This window comes from Plectropomus leopardus, chromosome 23, assembly GCF_026936395.1.
Source record: "Plectropomus leopardus strain MGB_pleo_1.0 chromosome 23, ASM2693639v1, whole genome shotgun sequence".
Taxonomy (NCBI): domain Eukaryota; kingdom Metazoa; phylum Chordata; class Actinopteri; order Perciformes; family Serranidae; genus Plectropomus; species Plectropomus leopardus.
This window is the reverse complement of record NC_142198.1, coordinates 4,242,764-4,261,828: the sequence shown is the minus strand read 5'-3', so window position 1 is coordinate 4,261,828 and position 19,065 is coordinate 4,242,764. Positions and strand designations below refer to the sequence as shown.

At 39.4% G+C, this 19,065-nt stretch overlaps 1 protein-coding gene across 1 annotated transcript in view; it reads right to left on the bottom strand.

The window, feature by feature from the left end:
- Positions 1-8,366: 8,366 nt before the first annotated feature.
- The window catches only part of zanl (zonadhesin, like), a 38,826-nt gene continuing 28,127 nt past the window's right edge, over positions 8,367-19,065 (bottom strand). The window contains exons 43-63 of the mRNA XM_088074024.1: positions 18,522-18,730; positions 18,278-18,422; positions 18,046-18,143; positions 17,785-17,931; positions 17,505-17,669; positions 16,882-17,009; positions 15,997-16,268; positions 15,703-15,911; positions 14,496-14,640; positions 13,438-13,685; positions 13,230-13,359; positions 12,928-13,123; positions 12,407-12,568; positions 12,049-12,179; positions 11,443-11,645; positions 11,223-11,358; positions 10,183-10,320; positions 9,965-10,058; positions 9,707-9,751; positions 9,491-9,534; positions 8,367-8,666 (exon numbers count right to left, since the gene is read on the bottom strand). Of these exons, the coding sequence (XP_087930150.1) occupies positions 8,614-8,666; positions 9,491-9,534; positions 9,707-9,751; positions 9,965-10,058; positions 10,183-10,320; positions 11,223-11,358; positions 11,443-11,645; positions 12,049-12,179; positions 12,407-12,568; positions 12,928-13,123; positions 13,230-13,359; positions 13,438-13,685; positions 14,496-14,640; positions 15,703-15,911; positions 15,997-16,268; positions 16,882-17,009; positions 17,505-17,669; positions 17,785-17,931; positions 18,046-18,143; positions 18,278-18,422; positions 18,522-18,730 (3,098 nt within the window). The 3' untranslated portion in view covers positions 8,367-8,613. The remainder of the gene's footprint in view (positions 8,667-9,490; positions 9,535-9,706; positions 9,752-9,964; positions 10,059-10,182; positions 10,321-11,222; positions 11,359-11,442; positions 11,646-12,048; positions 12,180-12,406; positions 12,569-12,927; positions 13,124-13,229; positions 13,360-13,437; positions 13,686-14,495; positions 14,641-15,702; positions 15,912-15,996; positions 16,269-16,881; positions 17,010-17,504; positions 17,670-17,784; positions 17,932-18,045; positions 18,144-18,277; positions 18,423-18,521; positions 18,731-19,065) is intronic.

The following is a 19,065-nucleotide window of genomic DNA, read 5'->3' as shown; positions in this document are numbered from 1 at the left end:
CAATCTTTGTGCTTAACATGGAAATGTAAATCAGTATCTGACACAGTTCAGGTTCTACTTTTTTTTTTACATTTCCTAGTTGTATTAATAATTACAATTAATGTTGTTAGATTTAATGATGCAAAAATGCATTTTTTTTAACTGACTTACAAACATGTTGTAGTTTACACTGGATGATGTCTTGCACCTTTCCTAGCACAAAGTGGTTTGCACTCAGATTAACATCTGCTGGTTTATTTTGAAAATAAGATTTAGATAAGAAGATAAGAAGAACGAGTGTGACCCAGAACCATACATTAGTCTTTACACTGGCTGATTTGTTTAAATGTAATTGTCTTAATGATACATATTTATTGTCAGTGGATGTTTTTTGTCTTTTATTTAACCCCAAACACACACTCCATGGTGACAATTCGGCAGTGTACCAGCACCTTTTTAAGTGTAGTCTTGTTATTTTTTTTTAAAATTGTCCAATAATTCAAACCCAAGCAGTGTGTTAAACAATATAAGACCGTCTAGCTGCAGACACACAGACCTCCGTAAATTCATGCACGAGATATCAGCACATAACATGAAATCACAGCATCTGACCAGCAAAAGTTGGTCTTCTATGTGTTTTATTTCTGGTGATGTAAAAAACAGATTCAAAGGCTAATGTGTGAATTTTCTAGAGTTTTAAAATTTAATATAGGCTCTATATAATATTCCAAATTTCAGACTTTGCAAGTATTAAATGTATGTTACATCAAGACGTTAATTACATTAGATCTTAACAGTTTAAAGTTAGTCAAAAACAAAATTACTTATATCTTCACCGGTTCAAATGTTTGCAGTGCTTTGATCAAATTAAATTATTGACATTTTTTCTTAGAAACAATGTGAATAAGCTAATTGGAGGACCATAGATGTATTTTTTTTAAAGACAGAAAGAATGAAACACTTTAAACCAATAAAACAGTTTATTCAGATGACAACAGGATTCAAACAAATGATGGAACGTACAAGTACATTTACAGATAAAATCTAGTTTTGTGTTATATCTCTCAGTGACCTCGTCTCGCTCAGCACAGCACGGCCTCCTCCTCTCTTGTCCTTCGTCAGCAGCATGGTTAACACATCCATGATGGTAACGTTTTTGTGCTTTTCTTCTTCGTTTATGATGCTAACAACAGCTATTTGCCTTATTTTTGAACAACAATTCCAACAACAACAAAAAAAACACTCCACAAAACTCCAAAAACGCTCTTGCCGCTCTCTCCATTCTTGCCACACTCTCCAACTTCCGCTGCTTAGAACATGTGATTTCATTTTCTGTCAACCACGACTCTTGCGACTCCTGCCGAGATGCCTATCGCGCTAGCTGTGTCTGCAGCCGGGTGCCTCTCAATCAAAAGCTGTTAATTACTTGCATGTATGATGTGAGCCTAGTGTATCTGCTGTGGAAACAGGGTCCAGCTGCTGTGATATTGCTGACATACAGTTTCTTTTACATTCCTAAAATCGACATTCACAGACATTCATCAGCCAGTGTTAAAATAAGGAAACTACGAGGGAACTCATGGCACCAAAAATAAAATGTAACTAAGGTAAAACGAAGATGTGGTTAACAGAAAGTAACTGCGCTGTGATAATAGTTTTTGTCAGGTTAACACGTGATATATACTAAACAGTTTCAGTGGAAACTGTGTTGTTAGACACATTAACTTCATTTCATTTCCGCTAGAGTGCAGTCACGTAAAATGCCACTGATATAGCCTAATATAATGTTGGTTAAAGGGGACCTATTGTGCTCCGTTTTTAAAGTCATAAGTTTCTAATAAAACATGGTAACATTCTTTAAAGGTCAAGTGCCCAATAAATGACCAAGAAAAGTCCCTAAACATAACCGGACAAGCTCCATCATTATGTGAAATTTGGGAGAAATTTACAACATTGGCAATCAAGTTTTCATTTGTTAGCATGAAGCTATATGTAGGTTAGCAGTGTACTTGCAGCCAGGAAATGACTGTAAGGGAGAATAGCGTCACTTTCTACTGTGAAAAATCACCAATAAAAGCTTCAGGATGTCTTTCAAGTGGAGTATGATCTGCATTTTGGCAAATTAACAATATCCTCAAACAAGATCATATGTTTTACTGAAGTTAACATGTAGCGTACGTTGGCAGTGTACTTGCGACTGGGGATTAGCTGTAATAGAGAATAGCGGCATGTTTTACCATGAAAAGTCACCCTCACAAGCCTGTTGACACAACCGGAAATGTTCCAGCAGGAATATGATCCTAAATCTTAGAGGAAGTTAACCACATCCTTAACACAGAATATTTTTTCCCTGCCATGCATGTGGCTACATGTAGCAGTGTACTTGCAGTCTAGGAATGACTGTAAAAGAAAATAGCGGCATGTTAACCATGAGATATCCCCAATACAAGCCTTTAAACACAACTGGACATATTTCAGCAGGTATATGATCCAAAATCAGGGAGGAAATTAACAAAATCAGCAATAAAGAATACATGTTTTCCTGACATTAGCATGTGGCTACTTGTAGCACTGCACTTGCAGTTGGGGAATGCCTATAATGGAAGACAGCAGCACTTTTTAGTGTAAAAAGTCACCAATAAAAGCACAACCAGACATGTTTCAGCAGTAATCAGGGAGAAATTTACAATATCTGCAACTTTTTTTTTTTTACTTAACGTTAGCATGTAGCTTCATTTAGCAGTGTAGCTACTTAATGTAAACACTTGAGGTTGTGTCCCTGAGGTAGATGAAAGACATTTGGTACACTATGATATTATACTCTAGCCAGGATAGATAGATAAGAAAGTTGTAAATAGAGATGCAGGAATTATCTGTATTTTGAGACTTACATATATTAAGTGTTCAAATAAAGGATACTCATATTAAATGTGGCCAAAGTTTCAAATAAAGTAAGCATAATAGGTCCTCTTTAATGTAAAAGATGGATTACAAAAACCTACTTGTGGCACCTTGAGACTGAAATGTTCATTACACCCGCATTATTATCGACTGTTGGAAAGAAAGACCAAAGTACTGATGATTATAATGTAAATCTGACTTAAATTTGTCATAGACCGAAGTGTTGGTAAGGGGCAATTTTGAGCTGAAAGTGGCACCAAACAAAAAGTTTAGGAGTCAATAAAGTCATAGGATATTCCTCTAAGAACCTTGAACACGTACACAAAACTTATTGTGATACAGTATGATTATACCATCCCAGTGTTCAAGCAACTGTACATTATAGACATAATATAGACACCTGACATATCTCTTTAAAATCTTTAAAATCTTGAATTTGAGGCTGTCAAATATGTGGAATTTTATAAGCTAGACTGGTATTGCATGCTGGAATTTTAACAGCTGGATGCTTTGACTTCTGTTGAGTCTAGCTGAACACAGCTGCTGTTCTGAGAATGTGCGTTTTAATTTCGTTCCCTGGTATTGAACCTGCTTTCATAATATTTGAGCCATTAGAAAGCCACACATTTTCAGTGTGTGAATAAGCTCGTTGTGTAACATTTGATTGGATTCACCTCTTTCCTGCTTACTTTGATGACAAATAAAGTATTGCTGGGTAATGTGGCTGCCTCATCATTAGTCTGTTGAACATCTGGATGTTCAGCTGCATATATTTCAGTCCACAGACTTCTGTGAAAACATGACAGTCTACAATCACTGTGGACGCAGATGGAAAAGTTATTAGTTTCACAGTTTTACAAGAATGTTGGCGTTTGATGACTTTAGGTGTATTACAGAACACCTTTCAGTTATTGTTACAAATATTAAACATTTAAAACCTGAGAAAATAAGCGTTAAATCTTGCTAAAAGATGGGAAGAAGGTGATGAGCAATGAAAAAGAAGTATCTGTAATTTAGGTTAAAAAAAGAAAAAGAAAGTTAAAAAAAAAAGGAAATTACCTGAAAAAAATGTTTAAAAATTACAATAATTTTGGAGCAGAATTTTATATATGTAATTACAATAATTATTTCCCTAGCTTTTTTTTTTTTTAACTTTTCCCTAGACACTTTTCCTTTTTTATTTTGTTCACCAAGACATTTTTCCCTAACTTTTTGAAAACAGTTTTCTAAATTTACTAATGTCTTGCATTTTGTTGAAATCTTGTGCCAAGTTCATCATTACCACCCCCCGTACGTGTTTTTGGAAATAAAAAAAATAAACAAAAAAAATCATCGATTTGCTTAGGGTTGGAAGTGATGGACTCAACCTGTCTAAGGGACAGGGGCCAAAAAATGTAATGAAAAAAATGACAATACTTATAATATTCATTTTGACCACAAGAGGCTGAAGCGCACCACTGTGGACTTTTCATTTCTCTCTCACTCTAAACACAGCGTGCATCTCTTATTATTAAAATTCTGATATATGAGCACTTTCATGTTACACAAAAGGTTATGGTCATAGTGGTGACTGTCACTTGCAGCAGTTACAGTACACTACGTTTGTGTTTTCTCTATCTTCAAAATGCAAAATGCAAAATCTAACATCAACAGTGGTAGTTACCAGCAGCCTCCAGCGGGGAGCACTGTCAAAATTTTAATGCTAGACTGGATGGGCCGAGTCTAGCATCAAACTTCCTGTGAAATATGAAACAATCAAAAATGAGCTCACGGGCCTAAGTGGTGATTTAGATTTGATGATTCAATAAACAGCGTCCATGCATGTTGCGTTTGGAGTGCAGAGAGAAATGAAAAGTCTCTTGGTGGTGCGCTTCAGCCTCTTGTGGTCAAAATGAGTATTACAAAAAGAAACACTGAGAAAAATGAGCCTTATTTTCCTCTTGAAAATGTGTTTTTTTTTCAAACATGCAAAAAGTTGTCTAGTGTGTCTGTTAGCCATACGGTATTATATTATATACGGTATCATGTTTTCTCACTTTTAAGGCCACCCTTCAGGGCACCTTATCAAACTTTCTTCACTGGGGAGGCCCCTTAAAGAGCACTTAATCATGTCTACATCACTGAGGGCACCCTGGAGGGCACTTTATCACTATTTCATAGCAGGAAGGGCACCCTAAAGTGCACTTTTATCATGTTTTCTTCATTTAAGAGCACCCTGGAGGGAACTTCATGACATTTTCTATATTGGAAGGGTACTTCATCATGTTTTTCCCACTGAAAGGGCACCCCTCTGCAAAACAATATAATGAAGGCATATGAGCTGGGAGAACAGGGAGGGGAACGGGCACAGTGAGAAGTGAAACAAGACAGATTGGCTGCTTTTATGTGTGTGACTTTGTTTTCTTGATGTGTTTCTTTGTTCTGTGATGTGTGTGTGTATTTATTCAGACTGATCTGTTCGTCATTCTTGTATTAATTCCTGTTTGATTTGATAAAGGTGTGTATGGTGTATATGTATATGTGTATGCAAGTGTATATATGTGAGTGTATGTATGTAGGTATTTATGTATGTGTGTATATGTATGTATATGTGTATCTATGTGTACATGTGTATATGTATGTATATGTGTATGTGTATGTATGTATATATGTAAAAATTGGGGAAAAGGGGGCTAGGATTTGCTAAGTATTTAACATACTATGCTATGACGTTTTTATTAGTTTTTAAATGACAATCTGTACTATGAAGTCTTTGTCATTTTTTGAAACAGATACTATACTATGGTATTTATATCAATTTTTGGACAACATACTATACAATGGCATTTTCATCAATTTAATCTTTTTATACAATGACTTTTTCACATGACTTGACCACACTATGATGTTTTTATGCCATTTTTGATCAGTTTGGGCAACATACTATACAATGACTTTTTAAATGGTTTTTAGCTGTTATTTGGACATGTCAAATTGTGACATTTTTGCCATACTATAGCCTTGCTTTTTTGGTCATTTTTTCAACATGCTATTTTATGTTATTTTTCGCCATTATTGGATGTTTTTTCAACACTGTATACTATAACAAGCCTCTACATGTTCTACTAAGTAGTTTTCAGCTGTTTTTTTGACATGTCAAGTTTTGAGATTTTGGCCATACTATTGCCTTGCTTTTTTGGTCATGCTTTCAACATGCTATTTTATGGGGTTTTGGGCCTTTTTGGGAAGTTTTTTCAAAACTGTACACTATAACATGCCTCTACATGCTATACTAGGTGGCATTCAGCTGTTTTTTGGACATGTCAAATTTTGACATTTTTGCCATACTATAGCCTTGCTCCTTTGGACACTTTTTCCAACATGCTATTTTAGGGGTTTGTGGGCTGTTTTTGGATGCTTTTTCAACAGTGTATACTATAAAATGCCTGTATAAGCTATACTAAACGGCATTCAGCTGATTTTTGAATATATCAAATTTTGGCATTTTCACCATACTATAGCCTTGCTCTTTTGGTAATTTTTCCAACATGCTATTTTATGGGTTTTTAGGCCATTTTTGGATGCTTTTTCAACACTGTATACTATAAAATGCCTGTATAAGCTATACTAAGCGGCATTCAGCTGATTTTTTTTAGGCCTATATTATGACGTGTCTCGACATGCTATGTTAATGCTATTTTGGACAATATACTGTACTGTGTTTACGTAAAATATCATTATCTACTTGCAACAATAGCAGCGAGGAGATCTCTTTAAGTTCTCTTCCCAACACAGCAGCAGTTGTTCAATGAGCTCCTACTCTACTGCACTTCAGAGGAAATCAGAGGACTCATAAAAGGGATAATGGCAATGTTCTGGAGGAAAAAGTGTGGTATTCTTCAAAACCAGGTGGTATATATATAGGTACATGGAAAATGGTAAGAATCTCCGTTATCTACAGGGAGTGCAGAATTATTAGGCAAATGAGTATTTTGACCACATCATCCTCTTTATGCATGTTGTCTTACTCCAAGCTGTATAGGCTCAAAAGCCCACTACCAATTAAGCATATCAGGTGATGTGCATCTCTGTAATGAGAAGGGGTGTGGTCTAATGACATCAACACCCTATATCAGGTGTGCATAAGGCAACTTCCTTTCCTTTGGCAAAATGGGTCAGAAGAGGGATTTGACAGGCTCCAAAAAGTCAAAAATAGTGAGATATCTTGCAGAGGGATGCAGCACTCTTAAAATTGCCAAGCTTCTGAAGCGTGATCATCGAACAATCAAGCGTTTCATTCAAAATAGTCAACAGGGTCGCAAGAAGCGTGTGGAAAAACCAAGGCGCAAAATAACTGCCCATGAACTGAGAAAAGTCAAGCGTGCAGCTGCCAAGATGCCACTTGCCACCAGTTTTGCCATATTTCAGAGCTGCAACATCACTGGAGTGCCCAAAAGCACAAGGTGTGCAATACTCAGAGACATGGCCAAGGTAAGAAAGGCTGAAAAACGACCACCACTGAACAAGACACACAATCTGAAACGTCAAGACTGGGCCAAGAAACATCTCAAGACTGATTTTTCTAAGGTTTTATGGACTGATAAAATGAGAGTGAGTCTTGATGGGCCCGTGGTTGGATCGGTAAAGGGCAGAGAGCTCCAGTCCGACTCAGACGCCAGCAAGGTGGAGGTGGGGTACTGGTATGGGCTGGTATCATCAAAGATGAGCTTGTGGGGCCTTTTCGGGTTGAGGATGGAGTCAAGCTCAACTCCCAGTCCTACTGCCAGTTTCTGGAAGACACCTTCTTCAAGCAGTGGTACAGGAAGAAGTCCGCATCAAGAAAAACATGATTTTCATGCAGGACAATGCTCCATCACACGCATCCAAGTAGTCCACAGCGTGGCTGGCAAGAAAGGGTCTAAAAGAAGAAAAACTAATGACATGGCCTCCTTGTTCACCTGATCTGAACCCCATAGAGAACCTGTGGTCCCTCATCAAATGTGAGATTTACAAGGAGGGAAAACAGTACACCTCTCTGAACAGTGTCTGGGAGGCTGTGGTTGCTGCTGCACGCAATGTTGATCGTGAACAGATCAAAACACTGACAGAATCCATGGATGGCAGGCTTTTGAGTGTCCTTGCAAAGAAAGGTGGCTATATTGGTCACTGATTTGTTTTTGAATGTCAGAAATGTATATTTGTGAATGTTGAGCTGTTATATTGGTTTCCCTGGTGAAAATAAATAATTGAAATGGGTATATATTTGTTTTTTGTTAAGTTGCCTAATAATTATGCACAGTAATAGTCACCTGCACACACAGATATCCTCCTAAAATAGCTAAAACTAAAAAAGCCCCACTCCAACTTCCAAAAATATTCAGCTTTGATATTAATGAGTCTTTTGGGTTCATTAAGAACATGGTTGTTCAATAATAAAATAAATCCTCAAAAATACAACTTGCCTAATAATTCTGCACTCCCTGCATAAAAATACAGACAAAAACACATTTTCTTTTTTTGCACGCATTTCATTCCAAAAATACATAAACACTCAGAGGCACACACAGAGGTTTTTCTGTCAATTAAATGTACATCTGACTAAAATCACATCTCCAAAAGCATAAGTTAAGAAAGCAAAACATAATATTCACAACTCTTACAAGAAACATTTATGGCTTTTATACTTTTTTCGAGGCCTGTTGAGTTCCCTTCACAATGGGTTGTTAACGTCCGCCTCATACTGCAGGTTTGTCATCACATTGGAGTCACTTTATATGTTTGGCCATTAATGTTTGTATATGGGACACCTACAAGAGAGAACAAGGGATTCATGTTAGAGCTGCACAGATAATCATCTCCAGGAAGCATGATATCCTTTAAAATGTGTCTATAGGCTGCAAACACAAATACAGACTAAAGTTGGCATTCAAGGAGATTTCTCCATAAATAAAAAACTGACTCACTTACTCACTTAACACAACCCATCAATCCTTTAAAACCTGAGAAAATTGGTCTGTGTTTTTTCTTTTTTTTCCAAAAACATGGGCAGAAGGCAATGAGCAACTTCACAAGACACAGCCCAAAAATGAGCAGAAAATTAATAAAGAAAATTACAAGAAAATTACCCATAAATAAGAAATATAAAATAAAATGAAAAGAATAAAGAAAAGAATATTTTAAAAAATAGAATATATTAAAAAGTGCTAAAAATCGAAAAAATGTATTTTCTTTCTGTAACATAATTTAAGAAAATAATTTTAATAATTAAAAATAGGGGCATTTTCTCTATTTTTAAATGCCCCCTTCTCTTAAAACTTGCCTAAATTTTCAGAACATTTTCTTTTCATCTCTTACTTATTTCTTACAATTTGTTGGCCATTTTTTTGCGAAATTGCTCATTGAAAAGAAAGTAAAAAACTAACTATAAAATAAAATAAAATAAAAGTAAAAAATAAAATGAAATCAAATGAATAAAATAATGGGCCTAATTGTTGACTTCATGGCAATTGCCATAGCTACTGTAATCTGATTCACACTATACTATTTTTAATGTTGTCATAGTCGTTTGACTTTGAGTCATATTATTTCACTATAACTGTATTTCACCATGAACGATAACGACTGTTCTTACTTGTCGATTTCATGCTGAATTTCTTCTCTTCGCTCTTCTTTTTCCTGCAGACAGAAACAAACAGCGAGGTGAGACAGTTCAGCACATGATCAATAACACATGCGTGCCTGCAGGTCAGAATACAGAGACAGATAGTGAAGGCACCCTGTCCCTTCCAGTGCTGATAAAATATGCGCCCAGAAATTCCCCAAAAAGGACACTGTAATTTTCTCTCACCCAGTGTCACACGACTGCTGCTTCTGTATTACATAAACGTGTGACCTGCAATGGAAATCAGACTTTGATCTGGGCCTCGATATGAGTGCGTATTTTGTGTTCAGCAGAGGACAGCAACAGTGTCCTCAGGCTGCTGCTGAAATGCCAGTCAGGACATTCTGCAAATGTTAGTCAGCAGTCGTGACACACACACACACACAAACACACACACACACACACAAAAACACACACACACACACACCATCAAATGAGACTCACTTAGATTTTTTGCTGCAAGCACAAGAGATGGCGGTCACAATGATGACGACAACAACCGCGACCAGGACAGCGATCAGGATAACCCACTTTGTTTCTGTAACAAACAATTACAATTAAAAACAAAATACTGACAATGGAAGCACGTTTTTATCCATAAACAAACAGACAAAAACAAAAATGATTAATTTAAGTGTAGGAGAGGATTGCGCAGCACGTACCCAGTCCTTCTTTTTCTGTTATCTCCACCTCGCAGTTTGTGCCCTCGTAGCCCTCTGCACACTGACAGGTGTAGGTGGTGTTGGTGGCCTCCACACATGTTCCCCCATGGAGACATGGGGAACTGAGGCAGGGACTCGCTGTAACACGAAATGAGACATTATTATAGATAGAAGCGAGATGATAAATAAACGCAGCAGGATGGATAACAAGAATTTTCCCCTTCTTTGTAGAGAGCTTTACTCTTTTTTAACCCTCTAGTTCCCTAATAACATTAGCTCAAGAATGCATCCTAGGGACAAAAATGTCCTCCTCTAAAACTGCTATAAAAATGATATAAATTAATATTATTTTCCACGTTCTGGAGTTAAATCCTAAGACAACTAGTACTAGTACCAGCACTGATCTTTGTTACAAAATATTTATTAATTTTCTGAGTTTTAATGCTTTAAATGCCAGTGTCTTTACAAAATGTCACTGTTTTTAAATGTAAAAAAAGAACCCAAAACACAGAAAATGAATTAGTTAGGAGGATAATTGAAACACTTTTGATTTAACAATGTACTATAAAATCATTATAAAAGCTAAGGTTGAAATTCTAAAATTAACCAAAAATCACACAGCCTTGCTAAAATCTATACCCTTTGAATTAACACAGAAAAAAAATACTGAAAAATCTAAATCCAAAAGGACAAAAATGTCCCTATATTCGTGGTATCTTGTAAAACCAGACAACGTAGGGCATCTATTGGTACCAACCATATCATCCTAGCTTGTCAGGAATATGTCTTTTTCAAATCGCCTGAAATACCACCTCCTGAAAGCATAAACACTTTTGGGCGATAAATGGGAGTTTTTTGGAAACTGTGTGTTCACATTGCGCATCTAACACAACCAGAGTTGGTGGTTTGCAATCAATTTAGTGTTCTTGCATGGACATGTTTGGAGATATTTTGCAAAACAACAACAACAAAATATTCGTATATGTGTAGACGGGGCCGGAGTCGGTGGAGTTTTTTTCCATAGAAGCACAAACACATACCTTTGAAGCAGTCCCGTTTGAAGTCATAGATGGTGCAGACGTGTCCGGCCTGGCAGGTCTTGGGCTGGCACACGGCGCCCGTGCTGGTGCATTCACAATCCTCAGAACAGTCCTCAGTCACAAACTTCTCCTTTAGCTGCAGGACGGAGGGAGAGAGATGAGACGGAGGATGTGATGACATCATCACGCAATGACACACACAATGACTGCTGTCACTTACAGTGTAGTATCTGTTGAGGAAGGTGCAGCCGCACTGTGTGTATGGCACACAGTTTCCCTCGCTCATGACGAAGCCGGCGGCACACTGGCACCCCTCCTGGCAGGAAGTGGTGTCACACTCGGAGGGGGCTGCCAGGTCGGCGCAGGAGGCGGGGCAAGGTGACATGCAGGGGGAGTAGGTGCTGTTGGCACCACAGGAGAGGACTGGGAGACAGAGGGAGAAGTCAGGCTCATTATTTCCACTTTTACAATTCATGTAAAAAAATAAAATGTATTAAAAATGTACGGGTGTAAAGTTTTCATAAATGTTGAAAATAGCTATAGAGACCAAAACCATTTTTTTTGTACCAGGTTGTAAACATGTTTATCCCTGCTGTAAAATTAGGCATTTTAGCATGGCATTTTTGGGGGATTCACTCTCTTTTGGAGCCAGCCTCTAGTGGCCATTAGATGAACTGCAGTTTTTGGCACTTCCATGTTGGTTTGATTTTAAGCCTCAGAGGTTGCTGCTTGGCTAAAACAAGCTCCTTATTCCAACATGTGTCTCGCACTCAGAATCTCTCATGATGTGGATGCAGTGTGACTTTGCGTGTGTTCAGCATCTTACCACAACCCAGCTGCTGCCTCCAGGACCCCAGTTTCACTCCAGCTTCTTGACAGGCTGCAGTGTACGCCTCGTAACTGGCACAACGCAGCGCTGTGCTGCCATCCTCAGCACACAGGTCAAACACACAGTCACTGAGGGATACACACACACAGATACACTGAGCATGAGCAAAGGTCTGACTCATACAAAATTATGCCATATTTAGATTTGGAAGAAGGGTGTGAAAGGTATCATGTGATGTGTGCAAATTAAAAACGGTATGCCTCTCCACAGGACAATTTCATACACTCCCAACACACACACACACACACACACACACACACACACACACACACACACACACACAGAGTCTACTCACTCCTGGTAGGATTTATGTGGCACGGTAGCATGGCAGGCAGCAAACGGCCCCTTGGAGTCAGAAATGGCTCCACACTGACTCACACTGTTGTAGTCATTGAGCTGAGACTTAGAGCAGTCAGATGTCTCGAATCCTGAATCCAGATCAGTCTCCACCTCTCGCCTGGAGAAAGGTGGCAGGATGGATGGAAGGAAATAGAAATTTTTTAAAGGTGCAATGCCAATAACAGTATACCACACAAAAAGCTCCTTCCCAAGGTCACCCTTGGATTTTGTACACCTGGTCAGTAAAAGAGACCCAACCTTTCAATTGAAGTTTTGCGGTAGCCAGAATTTTGAACTTTTTTGTGGCATATCAGCACAATGAATTGCTAACTCAAAATACACTCAATTTAACCAGACTGGAGACGTTTCAGCACTTCTTGGCACTGGGTTATTTCGGCTTACACCTTAATTGTAGTGAGTACAGATACCTAACTACAATACAAAGTGTATAAACAGCTAAAGCAGTGACCCCGGTACCTGTAGACTGTGTGAGGAAGGTTGGAGATCTTCGGTCCATCAGCCTGTCGGTCACTGACCCTCCAGCTTTCTCCAAACTTGTTCAAGTCCCTGACCACGGTGCCATCCGGCTTCATGTACTCATTTCTGGTGAGGCCGTCATAGTTTCCACACAGCCCTCTGACAGAGTTCTTATAGGTACTGGGCAGGATGATTTCTGTTTAAGAAAGAGAGAGAGATGTAATAGGGAAATTAATGGATTGACAAAATCAAAATCAGTTAGTGAGGGAAAAGATTTCTTCTTCTTCTTCTTCTCCTCTGACCTCCACGCATGTTGCCATCAAAGCGCACAGTGAGTCCAAAGTCAGTGGTGAGCTGGACCTCCCTGGAGTTCCTTGTGATAGTCAAACCATCAACGGGACTGAGAGGAGCTGCAACACGCTCCCCATTCACCTGAAGGGGACACTTATGATGTTAATATGTTCCTTTTTACTAAAAGCAAACAATACTTCAGTGAGACAAACTACTGACCAGGATGGTCTTCTTATGCAGGAAGCGAACGTTGACGCCGTAAACATCGATGTACATCTGATCCAGGAACGACACCCTCCTGTTCCCCCCACGCCTGATGTTCTTGCCCCGCACCACCAGGGGAGTCAGGGAGTTCTGAAGGTTGTGGCCCTGAGCCAGGATGTAGGTGTAGGGACCCTGGAAGTGATGGGTGAATCCGTCGAATGTTCGGTAGTGAGGATCCCCAGAGATGCTGCACTTGTTGAACTCTAGATGATTAATGAAATGGTGAAGATGTGTTAGCGAGACTTATGTTTTTAAGCTTTAAAGCTTAAAGCATTGATGCTAAACTGATTGCCCGTGAGCCAAATCTGGCCCGCTATACAGTGTCAGATGGCCCCCTCCAACCATTTCTAAAATTCACAATGAAAAGAAAGTGATTCATAGTGGGCATTGCTTTGTACTTTTAGTATACATAAGGTGCCAGCGTGCACAAAACAGCATCAAAATAGAGCTTGTTTACCAAAAAAGAGCCAGTGGAGGATCCCCTGCACCACAATACAGGTTCTAAAATACTAGAAATGTCCTAAAATTCTTGATTTTATCTAAAGTCCTGAAATATTAGCAATGTCCTTAAGTCACAGAAAAGTCCTGTAATCCAAGAAACATTCTAAAATCCTAGAAGTCTCCTAAAATCCTAGAAATGTCTCAAAATCCCAGAAATGTCCTAAAATCATAAAAGCACCCAAAAATCCTAGAAAAGTCCTAAAATCCTAAAAATATGCTAAAAATCATAGAAATTTCCTCAAACAAATGATGCATTCTAAAAATCCTAGAAATGTCCTAAAATCTTAGAAGCACCCTAAAAACCTAGAATGTCCTAATATCCAAGAAATGTCCAAAAATCACAGAAATGTCCTCAAATCCAGGAAACTTCTAAAATCTTTGACACGTGTATGGGGCTGCTGTCATTTTGCAAAAGTGACCCCTGAGCAAATCAAGTTGTGTATGCCTGATTTAAAGTATCTGCACTGCACGATGGAATATTACACATGAAACTGTTGAGGCGGTGCACTCACTGGCTGGTTTGCAGTACAGGTCTCCATATTTGTCCAGGGCACACACCGAGTTGGAATTACAGCTGTGGTCCTTGCATGTGATTTTGCCACCGAGGTTACAGGTACACGACTCAGCACATTTATCAGTCAGCCATGAATCTCCCACCTACACACACACAAGCAGCGTTATTGACATGTATGAACACAGTGGTACGTTACTGTGTGTAAAAATCCTTCCTTACAGTCTGCCGCGGCTGGATTGCAACTGATAAAAATCAAGGGCCTGCGACTGATGAGACCATATCAGTTTTTTTTTGGGATGCTAACCTGGCGCTAGTCTGCTAGCACTATCAAAATATTTAATAAGGAGTTGCGCTTGGATGGAAATATTGACTCAAACTTGCCATGGGGATGTCAAAATAAAAGCCTGGCTAAGAGAATATGCATCATGTTTTCACTTTTCATCAATAATTTTGGATCAGCAATCAGTGAATGCATATATTGATCTGGATCAATGTATTGTTGCCTTCCTATGTATGGGTGGGATATTTTTGAGAAAGAAGGAACTGCTGCTTTCAAAAATACCTGTATCCATGTGGAATGTCATAATAATTAAGCTTTTTATTTCCAGGACATACTTTTTTTTGTTTGTTTTTTTTTAGTAATTTACACAGAATACATTGTTCTTTTCATGACAAAGCATTGGAAATAATTGCCAAATTTTATACAGTAGAAATTATCCACCTGTTCAAACAAGTGGTAGCTTTTCTTCTTTTTAATTCCTTCTACTATTTTGTGGACTTTCAGAGATAAGGCAATAAGCAACTTGATTAGAAATGTTTCACAAATTGCAAGACATTAGTAGATTTAGAAAATGATTTTTGAAGAAGCTAGGGGAAAATGTCTTGGGAAAAATGATGATACTTACATATTTGAAATGGTGTTACAGAACTATTATAAATTTTTTGCACTTTTTCCAGGTCATTTTTTATCCTTTGTTTTGTAAACTTTCTTTTCTTTTTCTTTTTTTTTAAATTCTTATTTATCTATTTATTCTTTTTTTTTTTTAACTAATTTTTGATAATTTTGATAATTTCTTCTTTCATTTCTCAGGGCCTTCTTTCCATGTTTATTTTTTTTCAAAGCGAAATCAAACTAATTTGCTCAGATTTCAAAGGATTAATGCTTCTCAGCCTGCATGTGTCAATATGGACTCTGCTTCACTCACATCATGGTACTCTCCATCTGTGTCCAGACAGCCACATTTATCCAGACGAACACACTTGCTGTCACTGAGGACGTAGCCGGCGTCACACTGGCAGCCCTCCACACAGGTGGTGGGAGGAAGGTGGCAGAACATGGGGAAGAGGTCGGAGCAGGTGGGGGGACAGGGCGCGGTGCAGTCTGAGTAGTGGCTGTTGGGGGGGCAGGGCACGGCTGCAGGGAGGGAGGACAGTTAAGTTTGAAAAGACTAAAACTAAAATCTTTATTTGACGTGTTATTCAGCGTGACTGTGACGTACGACAGAAGGTGTTGTTCCTCCAGCTGATGGTCACTCCGGCGCTCTGACAAGCCTGAGCGTACGCCTCCACGTTGTCGCACAGCGTCGCCTGCATGCCGTTGTACTCGCACATGTCGTAGATGCAGTTACCCAGGAAGGCCTCGGGGGGCACCAGAGAGTGGCAGGGCTTGAAGCGGTCAGAGAGGATGACCTCGGCGCACTGAGCCTCGAACAGCTTCTCCTCTTCTGCCGTGCAGTTGGGGTGGATGTCTGGACGAGTGTCGGGCTGACAGCTGGAGGGAAGACAAGAAGTTTGGACCAATGGTTTAGTCGGGAGAGTTGCAATGTTGTTTCTGAGTGACTGAACTGATATATGAGCTCATGCTATTTGAGTGACACTCCGTTTCAGGTTAAGATATTTTGTCTGATTTTTGTTTTGCAACCGCAGTACACTGAGGAAGACCGTGATTATGTGGTTAAAAGCTCTGAAAAAGCCAGTTAAATCTGGGGTGGGCAGCATCACTGGGCAAGAATCTTAATAAACTTTGAGCATTCAAGGGAGCTGAGAGAAAACCAGACCACCCCTTCTTGCCTCTGTTTTCAGGCTTTAGAAAGAAGGTGACAGGAGACTGAGAGTGTGCACGTCTTTTTGGTGAAAGTCTGATTAAATTGCGGAGAATCCTGCAGAGAAAGTTGCTATTTCAGTGTTGGCAACAACTGCAAAGCAACCCAAAAAAGGAAGAAGGACAGGTGGGTGTATTTTCAAATTCTGCGTTTTATTTTTCTTGCCTTTTCCAAAGTTCTGCCTACCCCAGCTTTAATGAACTTTGACATTAGTTTGACTTTCATGAAATATGCCTCAAACTATCCAGATGATCGTAGTAAAAATAGCTGTAACCCACTGACCCAGGATCACTGTCTCCTTCTGATTTCCAGCTGTTGCCCAGCTCGATCACGTCCTTGGCTGGTTTCTTGTTGGGCATCAGAAAGTCATCGGAGGAGTTGTGGTTGTAGTTTCCACACATGCCACACAGCTGCAGAGGAGGGATGATGGAACTGGTTTACTACAGTGTTTCATACACAGAGGAACTTAAAAGGTTGCATCTTATTTCTACTTATCTCATTAAAAGCACAAAAAGCAAGTCAATCCAATTGACATAAGAAATGATAGCATGTGATGTTTCTGCAAACTATGGATATGTTGCATTTTTATGTTAAAAAAAGACTTGCTAAAACTGGGTTTTGTTGATTTTTGGTCTTGATCAGTGATCTGTAGGTGGGTGTAGGTGTCACACCTTTCACCATCCCTTCAAACTCTTGACGACAAAGGTAGCTCATATGCTACATAATTTAGAAACACTGATTTGATTCGTATGAAACGTACAATTCCAACATTTTCTTTTGGTGACTGAGTGGAGCTACTACAATTAGATACAAATGTTTAAATCTCCTGTCTTTGATTGCCTGAGACACTGAGACATTTAGTAAAGTCACAGTAAGACAGTGAGACAGGTCTTATGTCTTGATACCTTGTTAAAGTATTCTCCAGGAACGGTGATCTCCAGGTGATGAACTCCGTCAAACTTCACCTGCAGACCAAAGCTTGTGTCCAGCAGGCTGTAGGATCCGCTGGTTATCACCTTGGTTCGGGATGTGTCGACTGTAACTGGGGTTCGCACCCGCCGTCCGTTCAGCTGAGACAAGACAGAGACAACACAGACGTCAGTCAGCCGCTTGATCATTTCACTGTTTCCCATTTGTTATCTGTAGCTGTATGATATAATAAAAAAATGAAAAAATGCTCCTTACCAGAACTCTGCGGCTCTTTTGCAGCTCAACCACATTGTCATGAGGCAGGAAGACTTTGACAGAGCGGACGTAGGAGGCCTCTGGTTGACCACGCTCCTCGTTTTTAGCCACTATCCTGAAGGGAGTTACCTTGGTGGCGTTACACACCTAAAGCATTCAGAGAAATCTTTTGAAAATGTTTTCTTTTTTTGATCAAAACTGGCAAAACAGCCAGATGTACAACACTTCAGATATGGCGCAACGGTCAAATTATGCCCGTACCTCTACCAGAGTGTAAGTGCAGGTGCCCATGAACGTGTGCATCACACCATCAAAGGTGTAATAGTGAGGATCTCCAGCCACGTGACACACTCCTTTACCTGAGGGGGGAAATTAAGGTTCTGTGAAATATGACGAATATATTTGATGCCTGGATCTAGAGAGAGGATGAAGAAAAACTACAAAAACAATATCCTTCATGTCTAAAAAGAGCTTGAGGTGCAGTGAATGTTACCTGTGGAGTGGCAGTCCAGTACTCCCTCTACAACCTTACACTCCTGCGCAGGGCTGCACTGCCACGGCTCGCAGGTGATGTTGTTGTTGCCGTTACACCTGCAGCGCTCTGAGCAGTCTGTCTCTGTGAACCAAGAGTCTCCCACCTACACACATACGCAAAAAGTACACATAATGAAGATCCATGCATTTTCTTGCAAAAAACTTACAGATAAATAAAAATCAGAACACCTGAGCGAACTTACCGGTCTGTAGTGTCCGTCCTCATCGGTGCACCCACACTTGCTAAGTGGCACACATTTATCTCCGCTGAGGACAAAGTCTTCGTTGCAGAAGCATCCCTCCACACAGGGCTGGTTGCAGGAGCCGCCGGGGCCCGCGGGGTCCTGACAGCTGGGCTGGGTGCAGGCAGGGCCGCACGGGTTGTAGTGACTGTCTGGGGGGCACTTCAGAGCTGGAGGGAGGAGGACAGATGCAATGGGGAGGGGGAGGTTTATATACATCTTTTTTTTCAAATCTAAAGCTGCAATTGGGAGTTTTCTCAAGCTGGCAACTCTAACTCTAATATTTATAGAGAATGTTACTCTAACTTTTAGAAGAAGGTATTGGAAACTGAAAGAAAACTTTACAAAAACATTTAATTAGTTGGATTGTACCATTCTGAGAACACTTTTAGAATCCAAAATTGCTTAATGGGAAGTGGCAAAACAATCACGTAAATCATGTGTTGTTTTATTAATAAACTTGGGTAAGATCTCTTTTGTTTTCCCGCACAGACACAATTACAGA